Below are 19,924 nucleotides of genomic sequence, written 5' to 3'. Positions count from 1 at the left end.
TTTAAAATATATTTCCTGTGACGTTTATAAATTTATTTACTTTTATAAATAACAACATCGCTTTTTATCAAGTGGTAATCAGTTTGTTTCAAATTTCAAGTGTTATAAAGTATCTGAAATCATTATCAGACCAAATTATAATGATAATTGACTCCCGCGCCAGATTCTCCACAAACGCCCAGACGGTCGACTTCCAAAATAGTTCCATAGCAGAACTAATGTTTACAGCGACCCGGCTGTTACTTTCCAAACCAAAGATTAACCTAATTCACTCGATGTTCCGATGCATCTAATAATAATGGGGATTTGGCAACAGCGCTTCATTTGCTGGTTTTATTTTTGACGAAAAGTCTTTCTTTTTATATAAAAAAAAATCCCTTTTAATCATTTGTCAGCTCAGTTGTGATTTGGACGTTTGATCGACAACAGTGGAGATATTTGGCTGATCTGTAACGCCTTGTTAAATTTAATCTTTACTCGAAGTTCTCAGTACAGTGTATTGACTCTTTAATACATTGGAAATTTAAATAGAACATATTGGTAAAAAAAAAAAAATTAAATAATATATATGTAAAAGAAAAATCTCTTTATTAATCAATTAAGTTAAATATTATTATATGAAAACGGTCACTGGTGATAATATTAAATATTAAAATGGAGTGTTTAAATGTAGAATCTACAGTTCAGATGGAAACAGAAGAATATGTTGACAAAAGAGAAGAATACGCGCAAATAATGGAAGAATTCGAGCAAGTAGTAAAGGAGAATAATGAGGACGAGGTACTTGATTTGATTGATAGTGATCAGAGATATTGCGGTGGATTCTATGTCGCCATTTGCGTAAACCTAACTCATTTTTAATTCCTAGTTTTCAATTTGATATTACAGCCAAATTTTTATACTTTAAAAGAATATGGTTTGAATTTGTAATAAATTTAAAACAAATTTATTATAAATTCAAACATTATAAATGTTTCATTAAACAGTAACTTTACGAAACTGTCAAATTAAAATATGAGATTAAGAAATAAGTTTAGGAAATTGGCGCCTCAGAATCGACCCCATTGCGTATGTACATACATACAATATTTCTTAACGAAGTCTCCTTAACTAAAAAGACTTCGTATTAAATGATAGTGTAAAAAATACAGACGTTTGGCTAAGTCAGAATATCTGTTAAATTTAAAATGTATTAAATAAATAGTAGAACAAATATATTGTATACAAATATATATGAAGATTATTTTTTAATTTAACAATATTTCCGAACGATTTTTAAAAATCATTTTAATATCTGATTTATACAATAATCATGCAATAATTTTTTTTATTAAACTGTATCTGAAACTTTAAATTATGATTATAAAAACATATTTTGGAATTTTATGAACTTTTTAAATTGTCTTGGGTCTAGATGTTTTGCGACGTGCCCCCAGATGTTAGCTGGTATCTCATAACACAGAGTACCCTGGCTTGAGGTTGAGATAATTTTTTGGAGTGACTATATAGCACTAATTATTAATTATAATTATTACTTCAAAATAAATAATTAAGTAGTGAAAAAAGTAGATATTGGTAAGTTTAATGCAATTTAAATTTTAGTAATTTAAAAACTTAGTTAACCTGTTGTGGAAACATTAAAAATTGTTTATGAAAATTTACAGACAAACCAATAGTATATTGAATTTTTTTCTTTTTTAATTTTTATTTAAAACGTTCAAAGTCTACAAGTGCATGAGGTTTATTTAAAAAAAAAATATAACCGCATATATTATCCTGTTAAATAATAAATAAATAATAATAAATAAATCTTTATTTTCAGGTATATACCCCCATAGTTTACAGTTACATTATTAATTATACAAACTATTATTATTTTTTTAAAAATACACGTTAATTACAAAATACTAATTTAAATTATTTAATTATAAAATCTAAAGTAATCTAAACATTTTGTAATGTTTTTTTTTTTCAGTTTTATGCATCGATTTACTATATGAGTGTATATCCTAGGAGTTATAATAGATTTATCTCCGACACGAAATAATAGATTCTGCTAAATTCAAGCCACGGTTCTAGTAGCGGTTAAAATAAATGTAGCAGACGTAATCATGTTTGCGCCAGAATTAGGTTTAATTGCGTGTGTTAAGATTAATATTAAGACCAGCTAACAAACAAGTTTAGAATTTGAACCCTAGGATTTGCGTATGCTTCCAAGATTAAGATTACGTGAAGATAAAATTTTAATATGTTATTTATTTATTTATTTATACATTATTGTACACAGTAATATAATAATATATGTATAAAAATATGACAGCGCAAGTGGATGTATTTGGGATCAATTCGTGACCCTTAATCATGAGCGGCTACTACTACGCATACTACTTTTCATAATATTATGTAGTAAGGATACGTTCTTAATATCGATTATTAGCCTAAACCCGCGATTTTCCTCGCGTGTATTTATGAAGTAAGTAATAAAATATACGCCAAATTTGAAGTTTGACCTTCGGGAACAATTATGAAAACTGCATACAATTTGGTGCAGTCGTTTCACCATGATTTTTTTACAACACAGGGGGCAAACGAGCATGCGGCTCACCTGATGGTAAGTGACTACCGCAACACCAGCGGCATTGCAGGTGTGCTGCCGGCCTTTTAAAAAGGAATATGCCCTTTTCTTGAAGGTTATAATGTCGTATCGGTTCGGAAATACTGCTGCTGGAAGTTGATTCCATTGATATAGGAATAAACATACGTATAGATAAATATATAAAAAGCGATTAGAAGCGACTCAGAAATATCTGGAGTTAGAAAGACTTTTATCATAATTTTGTATGTTACCACACTAGGTTTACAACATTGATTTGGCTTTTGCTATCATAATGTTGTAATTATTTTTTCTCAAACATGCTTGGAAATGTGAGCATTATTTTGACAATCTTCTTCGAGATAAATCAAATTACCGTACTGGCCAAGATGCATGCGGGCAGCGGCCGGCAAAAGTTGTGTGAAAATCCATATCTGTCGTGTTTTGCGGCCAGATAAATTACTATGTAAACTCATGTCTGTCCTGTAATTTAAAAATGGAGTGACCTTTTACTTCGAAACATGGCTACCAAGGAGGCAACTAATACAAGGTGTTATTTAAATTTCGAACTGTCTTGCAAATAGAAAGCTGTTTATTGAAAAAAAATCAAAGGAACATTATGGCGCGTGAAAGATTATTATTGTTCGTTATTGGTCATTGAATTTAAAAAGTAAAATTGTGTTTTTGATTTCCGCGCATTGTTTGAGAAAAGTACTATACAAGCCTTGGACTCATGGACTCACGTATGTGTGCGTTTGCACGTTCATCCATCAATGCCTCAGTTGCTGGCCGCTGCAGTAATGTACTATTAATGAATATATAAAGTAAATAAAAAATTCTATAACTTAACTAGTTGTAGTATAAAAAAATGCTTCGTCACAGTTCATTGATCTTAATAAACTCTAATATCGTGTTATCACCGCCCACACTGAAGCCCTGACAATCATATTGACTCTTGTAATACTAGCTTTTACACGATACTCCGCTCGTATTGGTAAATACTACTTATGTTTCTTATCTTGTTTTCGCATATGGGGTCAGGTAAACCTTTGCACGTCGACCCATCGAGTTCTTTTGTACTTCCCCCTGCCTTATACCATCATTTCATAAATCCTATGTGTTACCTTAACAATATCCCGCGGTTTAAGATATCTGTAGTCCCCTGGCTCTGTATAAGCCGTTCCCAGTACACTCATACGCCTGCTCGCCAACGAATCGCAGTTGCACATCAAGTGTTCCATGGATTCCGATTTCTCCGCGCACAGTCTGCACAGCGTGTCCGAAGATAGACCCATATTGTATACGAACGCAACGGAACCCATAACAATGATTATTAGAAGTTTTGCCCGTTTGTCTGTACATTTGTGACAGATTAGAAACATAAGCAAAATCAAATGCATTAATTTCGTAGTTCCATCTTCGAAAGTCACCTTTTTTCAAATTTTTTTTTATGACGTAATCTTGCAGTAGCAAAAAAATTAAAAACCTTAATTTAAGAGTGTTTAATTGTCTATTGTTACTGCATAATCTATGGTTGCTGAAAGGATCGTGAAGTGTGAAGCAAATTGCGACGACCCACTAATCAGCAGCCACATTCACGTCGTTCGTTGTAATTTAATTGCTTTTATATACCGTCACTTCTTCGTTTATATATATATATATATATATATATATATATATATATATATATATATATATATATATATATATATACGTTCAAAATATTGTAAATTTATATATTTCAGTTGCTCACATATTAAAATAATATTTTAAACAACAACGAATCCGTTATTACTGCAAATCCAGTAAAATAAACATGGAACTACCCAATCAGCAAGGGCAGGGGGAAAGGGATTGTCAGAAATGGGGATTAGTAACCCTATTATTAACAATATACTCTATTAGGTCGACCTCCTCGCTGTTCCCCTTGGAAACCATCGTGATTGATTCATTAGTGAATTCGTCACGATGGGCTAACTGATCTGCTTCTTCACCTATCATCTCTCACTGGTGTCCCGCTAGTGTACGAGTATACCGATAGCGCGAACGGGGTCACTATTCTATTATCATCCATTAAAAAAAAAATGGGCAGGGGCAAACCAACGCACACATGCCCAAATATCTATTAAACACCATTTATTTGATTAAGCCAGCATTCTTAGTTTCCAAGATTTACGGGTTTCTTTAAGTGACACGCATTCTTTGCTCTCGAGTATATGTATTAGTATTAATTTAACACTTAGGGGAAAGGGATTGTTAGTAATGGAGACTGAAAATCCCATTGCTAGCAATATATCCAACCAGGTCGACCTCCTCGCGATTCCCCCTGGAAACTATCATGGTTAATTCCTGATGAATTCATCATGATGGGCTAACTGGCCTGTTTTCATTCTCATCTATCACCCTTCACTGGTGCTCCGCCAGCGTATTCCGTTAGCGCAGGCGGGGTTACCTTTTCATACATCAAAAAAAAAATTAACACTTACTAGTCTAGTGCAAATTGAACGTTCTAGAAAAACATTCATATGTTCAACAATGCCGGGCATAGAACCTACGCTCTCTCAAGTGGTCGTGGCCTTAACTGGTATCTAGTTCAGGTCGCTGACCTTTAATAACTTTCTGTTAGATCTAGGAGTAATCAAATCTTTATATAAAAAATCCCTTGTGATTTTTAAATAATAATAATTTATTTATTTTCTCACCACAATTAAGGTTAATAAATAGGTAAATAGATTATATATGATTATATATATTTCTCCGAAACCGCTCAACGATTTTAATGAGTTTTTTATAAAATTTACTATTTACACCAACTGCAGAGATATGATACTACACAACTCTTGGCAAACAAGCTGACGGCCCACCTGATGGAAAGTGGTAACCGTCGCCTATAGACATGAGCAGTACCATGGACATAACAGAGTATACTGTTTCGCCCATGATACCCCCCATGCGTTGCCATTCCTGAGGACTCAGGTGTTATTCCTCTGTACCCTGTAAATTCACGCCATATCCCACTCTGCAAACCGAAACACAGCCATGCAAACACAACTGCTTCACAGTAGAAACACGAATGGGACAGAGGTACTCAAGCAATCGACTTTTGTACATGGGAAAGTAGAACATTTTTGTTCGTTTTTCTTAAAGTTTTTTTTAGTTTCCCAGTAAAAAAATGTATCCAGTATATGGGAGTAGGGAGCAAATCAACATTTGCGAGATGCAACTAATAATATATACATTTCGGAAATAAAAAAGTCAATTACTTTAGCCGTGAACAAATAATTTGGCTAAATTCCTCCATTCTTTTCTCGTACGTGTCATAAAAGGCAGTCTTAAACTTAATAGTCTTAATATAATAAACTGGGGGGAAAGGGATTGTTAGTAACGGAGACTGAGAATCCCATTGCTAGCAATATACCCAACCAGGTCGACCTCCTCGCAGTTCCCCCTGGAAACTATCATGGTTAATTCCTGATGAATTCATCATGGTGGGCTAACTGGCCTGTTTTCATTCTTATCTATCACCCTTCACTGGTGCTCCGCCAGCGTATCCCGTTAGCGGAGACGGGGTTACCATACCATTTTCACCTATCAAAGCAAAAAAATATATAATAAATTTAATATAAATATCATAAACAATTGCATTTTACTTATAATACGAGGAAATCTTTTATTTGACCAAAGACAATTGTAGTGAATGCCTAATACGTGGCTACTAGTGGCAAACCCCCCTTATAGGGAAGGCTAATGTTCAACAGTGGGCAGTTACTGGCTGATATGATGATGATGATGATGGTAGTGATGATGATGATGATGAATATAAAGAGTAAAGATTATATTGTTTGCTTGGAATAGGTAAATTCAAAAACTATTTAAAAATTGTTTCACTATTAGAAAGCTATATCAACGAGTAACATAACCTGTTTAATAAATTTCAAAAATTCTATCTTACCGTGCGAAGCCGGGCTGAATCGCCAGTTATATATATATATATATATATTCTTTATTGCACTAAAACATACAGTAACAACAATAAGTTAATAACAATGTTAGCAAAGGCGAACTTATCTCTAAAAGAGATTTCTTCCAGTTATTTTCTGAAGTAGTAGTTAAATATTTTATTTCACGACGGCTCGATCCGACGGGATTCGGACCCTTGTCTCATCTCGTATTCCCTCAGCGTGACAAACATAAACCACTTTGCAAACTACCCTGCAAACATAGCATATATAAAAATACTTCGTAGAATAACAATGGAATCATATAATCATTACCTCCCTTTTTGCTTCGCCGTAGTCGAGTAATTTTTTTTTTTACATTGTGTGACTATTTAGTATTTTAACTTAAAATTATTATCCTTGTGAGAGTCTGGTGTCTGAACTAGGTCGAAACCTGTCCTACAGATCTCCAGGCTCTCTCCGGAGTTTTACAATATATTACTGAATATCTAATAATGTAAATACATACATACATACATACATATCTGTCACGCCTGTCTCCCATTAGGGTAGGCAAAAATCATTATCATGGGCGAAACAGTATACTCTGTTATGTCCACGGTACTGCTTATGTCTATAGGCGACGGTTACCACTTTCCATCAGGTGGGCCGTCAGCTTGTTTGCCATTCTAAGTTGTATAAAACAAAAAGAATATGAGCCATTTATTACAATTGTCTTTGGTCAAATAAAAGATTTCCTCGTGTCATAAATAAAATTCAATATCTAAGCCTCATAGACGTATTGACTTGGCCTGGATTGCGTTGTAAAAAATCATGTTGTCGGTAGTTAATTTCTGTGCCGCGACTTGGCATCGAACTCCGGACTTCGCTGGATCACCGCCAAAAGCACTCACTGTGGAATTGGAGACAAAACGTCTAATGATTCGTACTTATAAATTGTGTACTTTAATGCAAGGGAATAAGGTACAAAAATGTTTTGTACGCCAGCAAATGTAGGAGTGTGTAATTAGGTAGTCCATATGTTATGAATTTGTAAGCTTATGACATTGTATTGTCATTATTTAAATGTAATGATTTTTGAAATGATTTACCAGAGGGAGACTTTGTACAAAAGTCGATTGCTTGGGTACCTCTGTCCCATTCGTGTTTCAACCGTGAAGCAGTTGGGTTTGCATGGCTGTGTTTCGGTTTGAACGGTGGGATATGGCATGAATTTACTGGGTACAGAGGAATAGCACCTGAGTCCTCAGGAATGGGATGTATCATGGACGAAACAGTATACTCTGTTATGTCCATGGTACTGCTCATGTCTATAGGCGACGGTTACCACTTTCCGTCAGCGTAAGTTGTATAAAAAAAAAACTATAATATCACCATAGTCAGTTCAGCTGTTCAATCTGTCTATTGCTGATTATAGGCTTCCCCCATAGACTGCCATAAGGAACGATCGTGAGTCAACCGCATCTCTATAATATATTCACGTATTATAATCCCAGATGTGGTAATATTTATTTACTTATATGATTAAATAAATACTAAATTTCAAGCCGGCTGGTAGAAACCTCTGGCGACCAGAAGGCTGGCCTATACTTTGGTCAACGCATTTCCATAGCTATTCAGCGTGGAAATGCAGCAAGTCTCCTAGGTACCCTACCAGCTGGCAGTGATCTTAAGGAAATTTTTTATCTTTAACTATTTAAATTTTATTCCATTATAATCAAACCTAATTAGTTATTTTATGTGTAATTTAAGAGATTGTTTCAATACTAAATATAAATATTAATTTAAAAAGATTGCTGTCAGCAATAAGACCGCCTCACTGTACTTATACAATTGTATCGTTATGTTTGTAAATTGTCTTGCTTATTTCCTATATTGTATAATGCAAATAAAGTATACTCATTCATTCATTCATTCATTAAATGTAAATAAACCTTTCTCATCTATTTCCACTTCGGGTGATGCTGGAAGAGAACTCGTTTAGAGTTAAGCTCGCTTCTGTACATTTACTTCTGTCATATTTTTATGTTTTATCGGTGTGTACAATAAAATATAAATAAATAAATAATTCAAAATTTACAAAATAAAATCATTACTCATGCTACTAGGTTTACCTAAAATAAAATTATCCAAAAGTTTTATTTATTTTGGGACCCATCATTGTACAGTATCTCAAAAAAATAAAAAGTATATAAGAATCATCGAACTATCAACAGTAGAAAAAAATTAATTGTACGATTCATTTATTGACACAAATAATCTTATAGGTTAGACTAGTATTATGAAATAGACCAGTGATTCTCAACCTTTTTTTTGTTGCGGCACATATTTAACGATTTCAAAATTTGGCGCCACACAAAGTAAAAGATAAAAATTATTTACTTACTACAACACACTGCATAAATAGTTTATGACAAAAATTTGAAACATTTGCAAAATTTGGCGGCACACTTTCAAAATTTGGCGGCACACAAAAGTGCCGCGGCACAGTGGTTGAGAATCACTGAAATAAAGGTTCGACATTTCTTTTATTTTTTTAATAATTGCGTAATCCACAATTGTGATTTTCATACGAAAACAACAAACAGGAAGTATCCAACCCAAGATGCCAGAGAAGCTTAGCAAAAAACATAATCTAAGAGTGCATATGCTCTTTTAAAGGGGTAGCTCCCCCCCCCCCACCCCTAGTAAATACGCCAGTAACTATTTATCAATACCTCGTTAAGGACTTCTATTTTTTAGGTAGAATTATTAGGACTTTTTCAAAAAGTTATTGCATTAAAATAAAATAAAAATATATATCAAAATGACGGTTGTTCCAAAATGTTTTTTTTTTTTTATTTTACTAATACACTAACTTGGCAGAGAATACGTAATGAGAAAGGTTGACAATAGCTCAACTCACAAATATGTACTAACGTGTACTATATTATGCAGAATGACGGCGATATGTCCCGCGACGTCTCGGCAGTGCAGCCACACGACTTCCCACCTGTAAGAATGTCCAATAATTTCCACAGAACACGGACACATTAGTATCATATATTTACTTGTAAATATTACAAATTATTTTTCATTAGGAAAACATATTTGTCGTTATTTGTACTCGTATATGTGTGCTTGGCTAGTTTTTCTTTTTGCATGGTTATAAAAATCATTTTAACATATTTTTAATTTATTATATATATATATATATATATATATATATATATATATATATATATATATATATATATATATATATATATATATATATATATATATATATATATATATATATATATATACATATATGTAGTAATTAAGTCAGTTTTTCTTGATACAAAAGAGTGATTGATTAAAATTATTGGATAGTATTAACCGAACCATATATTAAGTGCATATTGTTTATTATAATTATAACTTTAGGTTTTTTTAATCATTAAAAATTGTATGATCGCTATTCCTTTCCGATTAGTATATTATTCCCATTAAAATACACATTTTTTTGTTCAACTTAGTTTAGCAAATAAGCTGACAGCCCACCTGATGGAAAGTGGTAACCGTCGCCTATAGACATGAGCAGTACCATGTACATAACAGAGTATACTGTTTCGCTTTACCCCCCCATGCATTGCCATTCTTGAGAAATAAAGTGTTATGCCTCTGTACCCTGTAAATTCATTGCCATATCCCACCCTTCAAACCGAAACACAGCCATGCAAACACAACTGCTTCACGGTACAAACACGAAAGAGACAGAGTCGTTCGCTTGACTTTTGTATGATACCCTTCATGCGTTGCCATTCCTGTGGACTCAGGTGTTATGCCTCTGTACCCTGTAAATTCACTGCCATATCCCACCCTTCAAATAGTACCTAATATTTAGCTTCCTATCTGTCTAACGAATACTTCATATCTCTTGCTATTTATTTTTAGAATAGTAACAGTTGGTAGTAAGTTTTATATAAAACTAGCATCACTTGTAAATTGTACATAATTATTTTAATGAAATAGATGAAAAAAAAGATTTCCAATCACGAACTTGTCATATCTATCCCTTAGTGATCTATGGGTTTGTAAACATAACTACTGGTCCACAAACTATTGTGTATTACGATCCACGACTTTCTTTTTTTGCAATGGGTGATAAGGGAATGGTAACACCGCCTGCGCTATCGGTATTAGTGTTGTGAGAAATGAGCCCCAAGGCGGAAACTCGAGCTCCGAGTCGAAGCTACTGAGTCTTGAAAGCTCGAGCTCTGAGGGCTCGCAAGTCTTAAAGGCTCGAGTCTTGAAGGCTCAAGAGTCTTAAATAAGGAATTCGAGTCGAAGCTCGAGTTTTATTTATATACCTGATTCGGTATACGCTGGCGGGGCACCAGTGAGGGGTGATAGGTGAGGATAACAGCAGGTCGGGCTAACTGCCGTTGCGACTGATCGTGACGAAATCCACTAGAATTAACCACGATGGTTTCCAGGGGGAACCGCGTGGAGGTCGACCTAATAGGGCATATTGCTAGCAATAGGGCAGTCAAACTTCATTGTTAACAATCCCTTTCCCCCTACTTTTAGAGTTTACTAACTGGTATAAAAAGTAGCCTATATCTTTCTCCACCTCATATAGTAGGTACGTGTATACCAAATTTCATAGTGATTGGTTAAGACGTTAAGGCGCTATAATGTAACAAACAAACAAACAAACACACTCTTACATTTCTAATATTAATAAGGATAATAATTATCTCTTAGAATATACACAAATAAGCAGTTACAGTACAGTCAAACAATGCTTAACTGCAGTCAGGGAATTAATTTCAGTTTAAACTCAAAATTTTGAAATTTAAATTTGTATAATTTTAAAACTAGCATCGATTGCATCGTACTTCGTAAGACACAGAATAAAGTCGTCATCCGGTAAGTCATGTCAGTGGCTTATACACGAAAGCCACTGACGGCGGCCCAGAAACTCTTGACACCAAAGGACGACACCGTCCTACTAGTAGCAGTAAAAAATCCCAGTGCCTAAATTATTTAGGCTCATAATTGACTGATCCCGATGGGACATGTTCCAGGAAGACTTCGAGAACAAGCCACTGCTGCCTGGCGAGAAGGAGATCGACTTAAACAAAATATTCACACCGGCGCCTGATGCTGAGGAGCATCTCATTAAGAAGGACCGCAAATTCGGTAAGAGTTTATTTTAATCATCACCAGTGAAGTCTGAAAGATAAGGATGAAGTCATCGTCAAGATCATTGGCTATTAACCGTAATGGTTTCCAAGTAGAATCAGCCAGAGGTATAGGGTATATTTATTTATTTATTCTTTAGTACAGGATATACGTATAAGAGCCGTGTGGTCCCGGCATAGAATAAGCCACCCCTTCTTATCCAATGGGTGTCGTAAGAGCCGATTAAAGGAGAGCGAGGGATGGACAGCAGCGTCCCTCTTAAAACATCTCTAAAACCTAACTGCTGTTGTCAGCCCGCCTGCCAAGCGTGGCAACTATTGGCAAACCCCCCCAAGGGGGAGGCTTATGTTCAGCAGTGGACAGTTAAAGGCTGGTATGATGATGATATGTATAAGGCGGACTTAATCCAAAAAGGATTCTCTCTCAGTCAATCTTAGGGAAGTGTCAGAATTCACGAATACAACCACGGGAAAGGAAGGGGTGGCCTATTCTATGCTGGAACCATACGGCAATTAATCTATGTATGACATGACATTTAAAAAATGTTTCTTATTGTTAAATATTTCATTGTCACTTTTCCAGAAAAAACATTCGCGTCATCCGCGTTCTACGTGCCTGGTGTGCATCCTACAGTCAAGGAGCAGATGGACCTGGCTCGAGCCATCTCCAGGTCACTGAGCGACTCCAGCAACCACATGAGCAGGGGACAGAGCATGTACGTGAACAGGAAGAAGCGATCGGTGAAGTGGGTGCACGAGGGACGAGGTAAACAATTATTATAAATTAATTATTTAATCATGTAAATATAAGGAGAGACCTCGGCTAACCTATTATGATTAAATAGACCGTGTTCTATTTGAAAGATGAGTCAAGAGTCTCCAGAACTGGTATGCATGCATGAGACGAATTTAGAAAGTACAAGAAGTAAAAGTAAGGACAGAGGTCTTTAGCATATAGAAATATTACTCAAATTGGCTCGAGTTATGGCTCGAATATTCTCAAATTAATTGATACAGTAACTTGATAAATATTACAATTTACATAGGTACTTTAAACACTGAATTTGGTTAGAACGTTTTTGAAAATCTCAGAATCTCGAGTTACATGGTCCGAGCAATGATAAATGGAGTGATTTTTTATTTATCACGAAAATGATAAACAGCATGCAGTTCGTCTGATAACGGTTCCTGTAGCCTATGGACGCTTGCAATATTAAAAATATTACGTGTACCTTGTAAAACAAACCTTAATACATCTTTTTTTTAATTCTCGGCTCGGTATGAGGTCCCATTTCACAATTTGAGCGTTCGCGAGAAGAAACCTTTTTAAAGAACCTAAATAGACGCGTACAGTACACAACTGTGTAGTTTATCGCTAAAATACGTAAGGACGATTGGCAAGTCCACGACCATTCCATTATCATCCATTAAAAAAAAATCCTACCCGGTTACAATTTTGTTATTCAGATATGTTTTATAGTAGGGGAGGCGGTAATGCTAAATTTGCAGTTACTGAAGCGTCATGGGGACCTATTGAATTGTGCAGATTAGATTTTAAAACAAAAACAATATATAAGAAGTTTTCCATTTTAGTTAGAGCATGTGAAATTTTCAAAAATGTAAAAAAAAGCAATCACATGGAAATACTCGAGCGCGTCAGACATTCAGAGTGTACGCGTCTTTTCTTTCTGATAACCTGGTAGAAATTAATCTGACGATTAACTAGTGGGGGGTGGCCGTAAAAAAGGGTGAAAAAAAACAAAAAAAAAAAGGATATTTGAGAGTTATTCTCCTACTTATACTGGGTAGTTAAAGTTGGTAGGTATACTGTAGTGTGTGTAGAGTGTGTAGGTTGGTAGGTAAACTGGGTAGGTAGTTATATTGGGTAGTATAGCGTAGAGTGCGCACAGTAATTATTCACATTACGCGAGCGAATTGACAGTTTGGTCGCGAGCCAGTTGCAGTTTACGAGACGGGGGCAAATATAGAATTATTTATTATGAACAGGCCTCGTCGACCTCCCGCGAGAAGTTCATTGAAAGTCAACGAGGTTTTTTTTTAATAAAAACTAATAATAATTTATACCGACTATACTCAAGTATAATATATTGCCGGGGGGGAAAGGGATTGTTAGCAATGGAGTTTGACAGCCCCATTGCTAGCAGTATGCCCTATTAGGTCAACCTCCACGTGGTTCCCCCTGGAAACCATCGTGTACAATTCTTGTTGAATTCGTCACGATGGGCCTACTGACCTGCTTCATCCTCACCTATCATCCTTCCCCGCCAGCGTATCCTGATAGCGTAGGCGGGGTTACCATTCCATTAACACCCATTAAAAATATATCGGGATCGCATGATCCCGGTATACAATAGACTTCCTTTCCCGTGTGTGTCGTAAGAGGCGACTAAGGGAGCTTAATGATCGAGGGATGGGCAACAGCGTCCCTCTTATAACGTCGCCAAGGCCTAACTACTGGTAAAATCCCCTAAAACAGGGAGACTTATATTTAGCAGTGGATAATTAACTTAAAAGTAACTTACCAGAGGGAGACTTTGTACAAAAGTCGATTGCTTGGCCACCTCTGTCCTATTTGTGTTTCAACCGTGAAGCAGTTGCGTTTGCATGGCTGTGTTTCGGTTTGAAGGGCGTGCATTTACTGAGTACGGAGGAATAACACCTGAGTACTCAGGAATGGCAACGCATGGGGGGTATCATGGGCGAAACAGTATACTCTGTATAAAAAAGAACTTAAATTAACGGCTGATATAGTATGGTATGGTATACTCAATGTATTAATTTCGGGTATGCCCGAAATGAATGATGAACGAAAACTCTTTATTGTTCTCTTCAAAGAATAATACAGATTATAAATATTAACAACTTATTTTTTTTTTATTTAATACTTTATTGTACACACTATACTTATAATAAATCTGTAGAGAGGTCAATTCTGTACATGAAATATATTTGCAAAATAACTATCAGCGGGTGATTAGTGATCGATACTGATGCCAAAAATGCAATCAGTAAAATTTTTGTCTGTCTCTCTGTATTTTCGTTATAGAAACAAAAACTACTCGACGGATTTTAACGAAACTTGGTACATATATTCTTCATACTCCTGGGCAGGTTATAGTATACTTTTCATTACGCTACGATCAATAGGAGCAGAGCGGTGAAGGGAAATGTTGGAAAAACTGGAGAAGTTACTCCATTTTTAAGCTTCCGTCGCGTGTGCAGCCTTAATGGCCACTTTTTAAAATGTAAAAATGTCCACCCGTGCGACGCCGGGACGGGCCGCTAGTTATATATAAAAATGTGACAGAGGTAATCAAATGTACAAAGGCGAGCTTAACTCTAAAAGAGTTCTCTTCAAGGAACACCCAAAGTAGGAAGGAGCATCAATGTCAGCGAGTGGAGCGGTGTACAATATTGTGACAATTTTGAAAAACAAACTTAAGTTATTTGATCTGTTTGGGTCCCCATATAAATATATTGTATTTAACTTTACAGTACCTAGGTATTTTTATTTAACTTAGTTGACAATTAGAATTACTGTACTATTGAGAAAAAACTCAGGGTCTTAAGTTTTTGGAACGTACATTATAAACAACGGTTTTTAAACGTAATATGTTTCAAAAATTTCAGGTCGCAATACATCTAACTCCTGCTCAACACCCACGCCAGTAGCCAACCACGACACCGCCTACCGCCCACCATCAAGCCTCCGAAGTCAGAAAACCTATCCGAAATCAGCGCTGAAGTACACCAACAATAGCCTACCTAAGATGGAACCCTTCCCGGTATCCCCACCAACGATTACCGTACAAAATATTGAAGTGCCAGTGCCATTAGCGCCTACAAAATTAAACGATGTCTACGCCGCGCCAAAAAGCCCGCGACTGCCCCTTGTCTCTGGTCCCAATTTCAATATGGCGCCGCGCGGTTGGGGAGAAATGACAGATTATTACAGACCCGTGTCGCTAGATGGCGCTGGTAGAATGGCAACTACGTATACAGATTTTTAGTCTTTAAATATTGGAAAGAAATCTAGTTAAAACTTAATATTAATTCGTAAAAAAAAATTAAGAAAATATAACAATTTATTTTATTTGTTTAAGGTGCCTAGGAAGTACATTGTATTCGTGTTTAAGGTACTATGAATGTATTCTCACTCTATAGATATAGATATTTTTATAAAATTTAAAAGCGAACAACTGTTCATTCATTGAGTTAAAAAATAATGTTATTTAATTACTTACATAGTAATACCGTTTTTATAAGAAGATATTTAGATCAAATTAGTTATAGCGATGAATATTGAGAAACGAGAAAAACTTACTTGAAACTTCTACAATTTTATAAAAACCTATAAGTACCTAAGTTTAACAAATTCTGTCAAATTTTTGGAAAAAATTTGATTACTTTGAATTGTATGTAAAGATTTTCAATTTTACATTGCCCATTTAAAATGTAAGTAATTAATTAATGTAATAAAGTAATTGAATTATTATTTATATTGTACCCCATGATTATTTTTAAAGTTTGCGTGTACGCAATGTAAAATGTTGTTATGTTCTTACATTATTATGTCTAACAAAGTACGTAGTCTATGAAACTAGTCATTTGTTTTTTTTTTTTTTTATTTTGTTTTTATTGTAATTTAAACTTATTTTAGGCAACAGATTTATTAGGTGATACGTTTAATTACACTAAAATAACATTAAGTACTTAAGTAGGCCACAACAGAATATCAGTGTTTTGCTCTTTTGAGGGCAAAGCAATAAACTGTGTTGCGGCCATTTTGTGTTACTATGGCACACGCATGAAGGAAGGGAAAGAAAGGAGATTGTTAGTTTATATATTTTGTTTTTTTTTTTTGTTTTCTTGTTTTTTATTTTCATTCTTTTATCACTTTTATTGTGTATTATGTGTATGTTTTTTTAATGTAATTTGTGTGCTGTAAGTAATGTAAATAAATTATCTATCTATCTATCTAATTACCTACTTTTAGCTAAAAAATACTTAGGATTGCCTGTATTTTTTTTTAAAACTCTAAACGCAAATATCTTTACCTATATACACGATACGAAAACTGGAATACACGATCATACCTATTTGATTAGGAAAAAAATTAAATATAATAATAAATCACAGAGAAGCAAAATGGTAACTTTGCTTTATTTGCTGGTCTTGGCAAGAAACACTACCGTGCCTGTTCCATGCAGATCCATGCAGATTTTCCTCATCCACATTGTATTTTTATTTTTTACAACAATTTAACAACACGATGGTTTCCAGGGGGAACCGCGTAGAGGTCGACCTGGTTGGGTATATTGCTAGCAATGAGATTCTCAGTCTCCATTACTAACAATCCCTTTCCCTCCTTCCGGGATATGTTTACTGGCCGGGATAAAAAGTAACCTATATACTTCTCCACCTCATATAGTAGGTACGTGTACACCATATTTCATAGTGATTGGTTAAGACGTTAAGAAGCTATGACGTGACAGACAAACAAACTTACTTTCACATTTATATTTTTAGCAAGAATACTTAGAAAGTATTTATGTTATTTATTTAAACAATAATAAGTAAATTTAGTTATGTTTATATAATGCACAAAAATGCTTGCAGCTACCTTCAAGTATGACGATGTACGAAGCGTAGGATCTGTGACGTTCACCACTTTCCATCAGGTGGGACGTCAGCTTAATTTTTGCCTTTACAAATCGTAAAATAATTCAATAATATTTTTTTTTGCATTTTTATTTAAACCTAATATTATTTAATGTTTTTTTTTTATTTTTAAATTGTCTATAATTTTGTTAACAGGAATATTTATTTGTTTTCATATATATTTTTATTATTTGTATTATATTTTCTTTCATTTATAAATATTGGTTAAGAAATATGTATATATTTATTATATTTATGTGTAATTTATGAGAAATCTCATTTACTATTTATATTTCAACCACCATGTTTCTTCAGTCACATTTACGAGTATATACTTAAGTATTTTTTTTAATTAATTATGTTCAATTAAAATATAATATGTATACTGAAATAAATTGTATATTATTATACTTATACCCGTAGGTGTATTTAGAGGATGAGGGGAAGAGTTAGGTGGGTCGTGCCCACCTCAGAACTGTCTAGTGCCCACCCCAGAATAAGGAGTGGAGTTTTGAGCTATAGACAAAGACATATCGGCGTGAATTTACAGGGTACAGAGGAATAACACCTGAGTCCTCAGGAATGGCAACGCGTGGCGGGTATCATGGGCGAAACAGTATATTCTGGTATGTACATGGTACTGCTCATGTCTATAGGCGACGGTTACGGTGGGCCGTCAGCTTGTTTGCTATTCTAAGTTGTATAAAAAAAATATATCGGAGAATAAATATGCGTCTTTTTTAAGAAGCCAGACCCTCCTTGGAAAATAAATATGCCATAAATACCTCATAGTTCCCGTGTGGTCCCGGGACAGAATAGGCCGCCACTTCCTTTCTCGTAATTGTCGTAAGAGGCGACTAAAGGAGGGGGAAGGATGGGCAGTAGCGTCCCTCTTAAAATGTCTCCAAAGCCTAACTGTAGTTGCCAGTCCGTGGCCACTACTGGTATAACCCCCTAGGGGGGGGGCTTTTGTTCAGCAGTGGACAGGTAAAGGCTGATATAATGACGACCTTGTACTTACCTGATAAAATATTCATCATCATCATCATCAATAGACATCTCTTAGTCCGCCTTATGTTGTGCAGGCGGGCGAGGTAGGGGCCTCGGGGTATACCCCTCTACCCCGGCTTCAACTCCGGAGGCGACGACCTCCGGGTCGCTGGGTTCTTCAGCCGGCATACACTGGTGGTCTCTGTATGCCGGCGTGGTGTCTTCTTGCTTCAGGGGCCTCTTCTTCGCTCTTGTATATTTATATATACATGTATTTTTTTTTTTTAAATATTCATTCCACAAAATTTATACATATTTTCATATAGATGGCGTTGTATAGAGTTGAGTAGTGTTAATTTATCTTTTATTTGGTACTAGCTGTTATCGTAACCTCGTTTGCATATATGGTAAATACCTTCCATTATCATGTGTATAGTATTTTAAGTCTACACTTTTATTTTTTACACCCAATGGTCGCGTACAGTGCGATGTTAAAAGAATTTTCTCCCGCAAACACTCAGGCTTTGAAATGAGCTGTCTGTCGAAGTTTTTCCTAGAGATTACAATATTAGGTTCTTCAAAAAGGATATATATATATTTTTTTTTTATTGGATGAAAATGGTATGGTATGAAGTCCATCATGATGAATTCATCAGGAATTAACCATGATAGTTACCAGGGAGAATCGCGAGGAGGTCGACCTGATTGGGTATATTGCTAGCAATGGGATTCTAAGTCTCCATTACTAACAATCCCTTTCCCCCCTAAAAGGGTATATTAAGGTTCCTTCAGGGTCGGCAACGCAGACATGACCTCACCATCTCACCACACACCTCTATTGTGGCAGACGTCCATAGGCTACTGTGATCGTTAGGATATATCTTGACTGTGACCATCCAACGAGCTGTACGCTTGCTTGCCACCTTTGTGATATAAAAAATCCCATAAAAAACAGATTTTTATTATTTATGTCTATACCATCGTTTAGGGGAGAGGATTGTTAGTAATGCAGCGATGTACCCTGTCTATGTATCTTGCTAATAATAAACTCTGTCAAGTTGACCTCCACGTGGTCCCCTCTGGAAATCATCGTGTCGAATCCCAAGTGTATTCACACGATGGGCTAACATGGATAAGATAACTAACTTACCTTTTTATTCCCACCTCTCATCCTTCACTGGTGCCTATAATAATAATATAATACAGTAATAATAATATATTCTTTATTATCAGGTACTTAACCCATAGAGCAGGGGGGGAAAGGGATTGTTAGCAATGAAGTTTGACAGCCCCATTGCTAGCAATATGCCCGATTAGGTCGACCTCCACGTGGTTCCCCCTGGAAACCATCGTGAACAATTCTTGTTGAATTTGTCACGATGGGCTAACTGATCTGCTTCATCCTCACCTATCATCCTTCACTGGTGCCCCGCCGGTGTATACCGATAGCGCGGGTGGGGTTACCATTCCATTATCACCCATTAAAAAAAAAAAACCCATAGAGCAGTGATTCTCAACCACTGTGCCCT

At 35.4% G+C, this 19,924-nt stretch overlaps 1 protein-coding gene across 5 annotated transcripts in view; it reads left to right on the top strand.

The window, feature by feature from the left end:
* Positions 1–17,754, top strand: part of LOC113513351 (uncharacterized) — a 29,810-nt gene extending 12,056 nt beyond the window's left edge. For 2 of the 5 annotated variants that reach the window (XM_052897186.1, XM_052897184.1), the window contains exons 3-6: positions 9,490–9,546; positions 11,607–11,721; positions 12,307–12,489; positions 15,375–17,753. In XM_052897186.1, coding sequence (XP_052753146.1) covers positions 9,490–9,546; positions 11,607–11,721; positions 12,307–12,489; positions 15,375–15,754 — 735 coding nt within the window. In that variant the 3' untranslated portion in view covers positions 15,755–17,753. Of the gene's footprint in view, positions 1–9,489; positions 9,547–11,606; positions 11,722–12,306; positions 12,490–15,374 lie in introns of all 5 variants that reach the window. The other 3 variants (XM_052897188.1, XM_052897187.1, XM_052897185.1) reach the window with 2 other exon arrangements.
* The last annotated feature ends 2,170 nt before the right edge of the window (positions 17,755–19,924 follow it).

This window comes from Galleria mellonella, unplaced genomic scaffold, assembly GCF_026898425.1.
Source record: "Galleria mellonella isolate WM207_F2 unplaced genomic scaffold, CSIRO_AGI_GalMel_v1 utg352, whole genome shotgun sequence".
NCBI lineage: Eukaryota > Metazoa > Arthropoda > Insecta > Lepidoptera > Pyralidae > Galleria > Galleria mellonella.
This window is presented reverse-complemented; position numbering and strand designations above follow the sequence as displayed.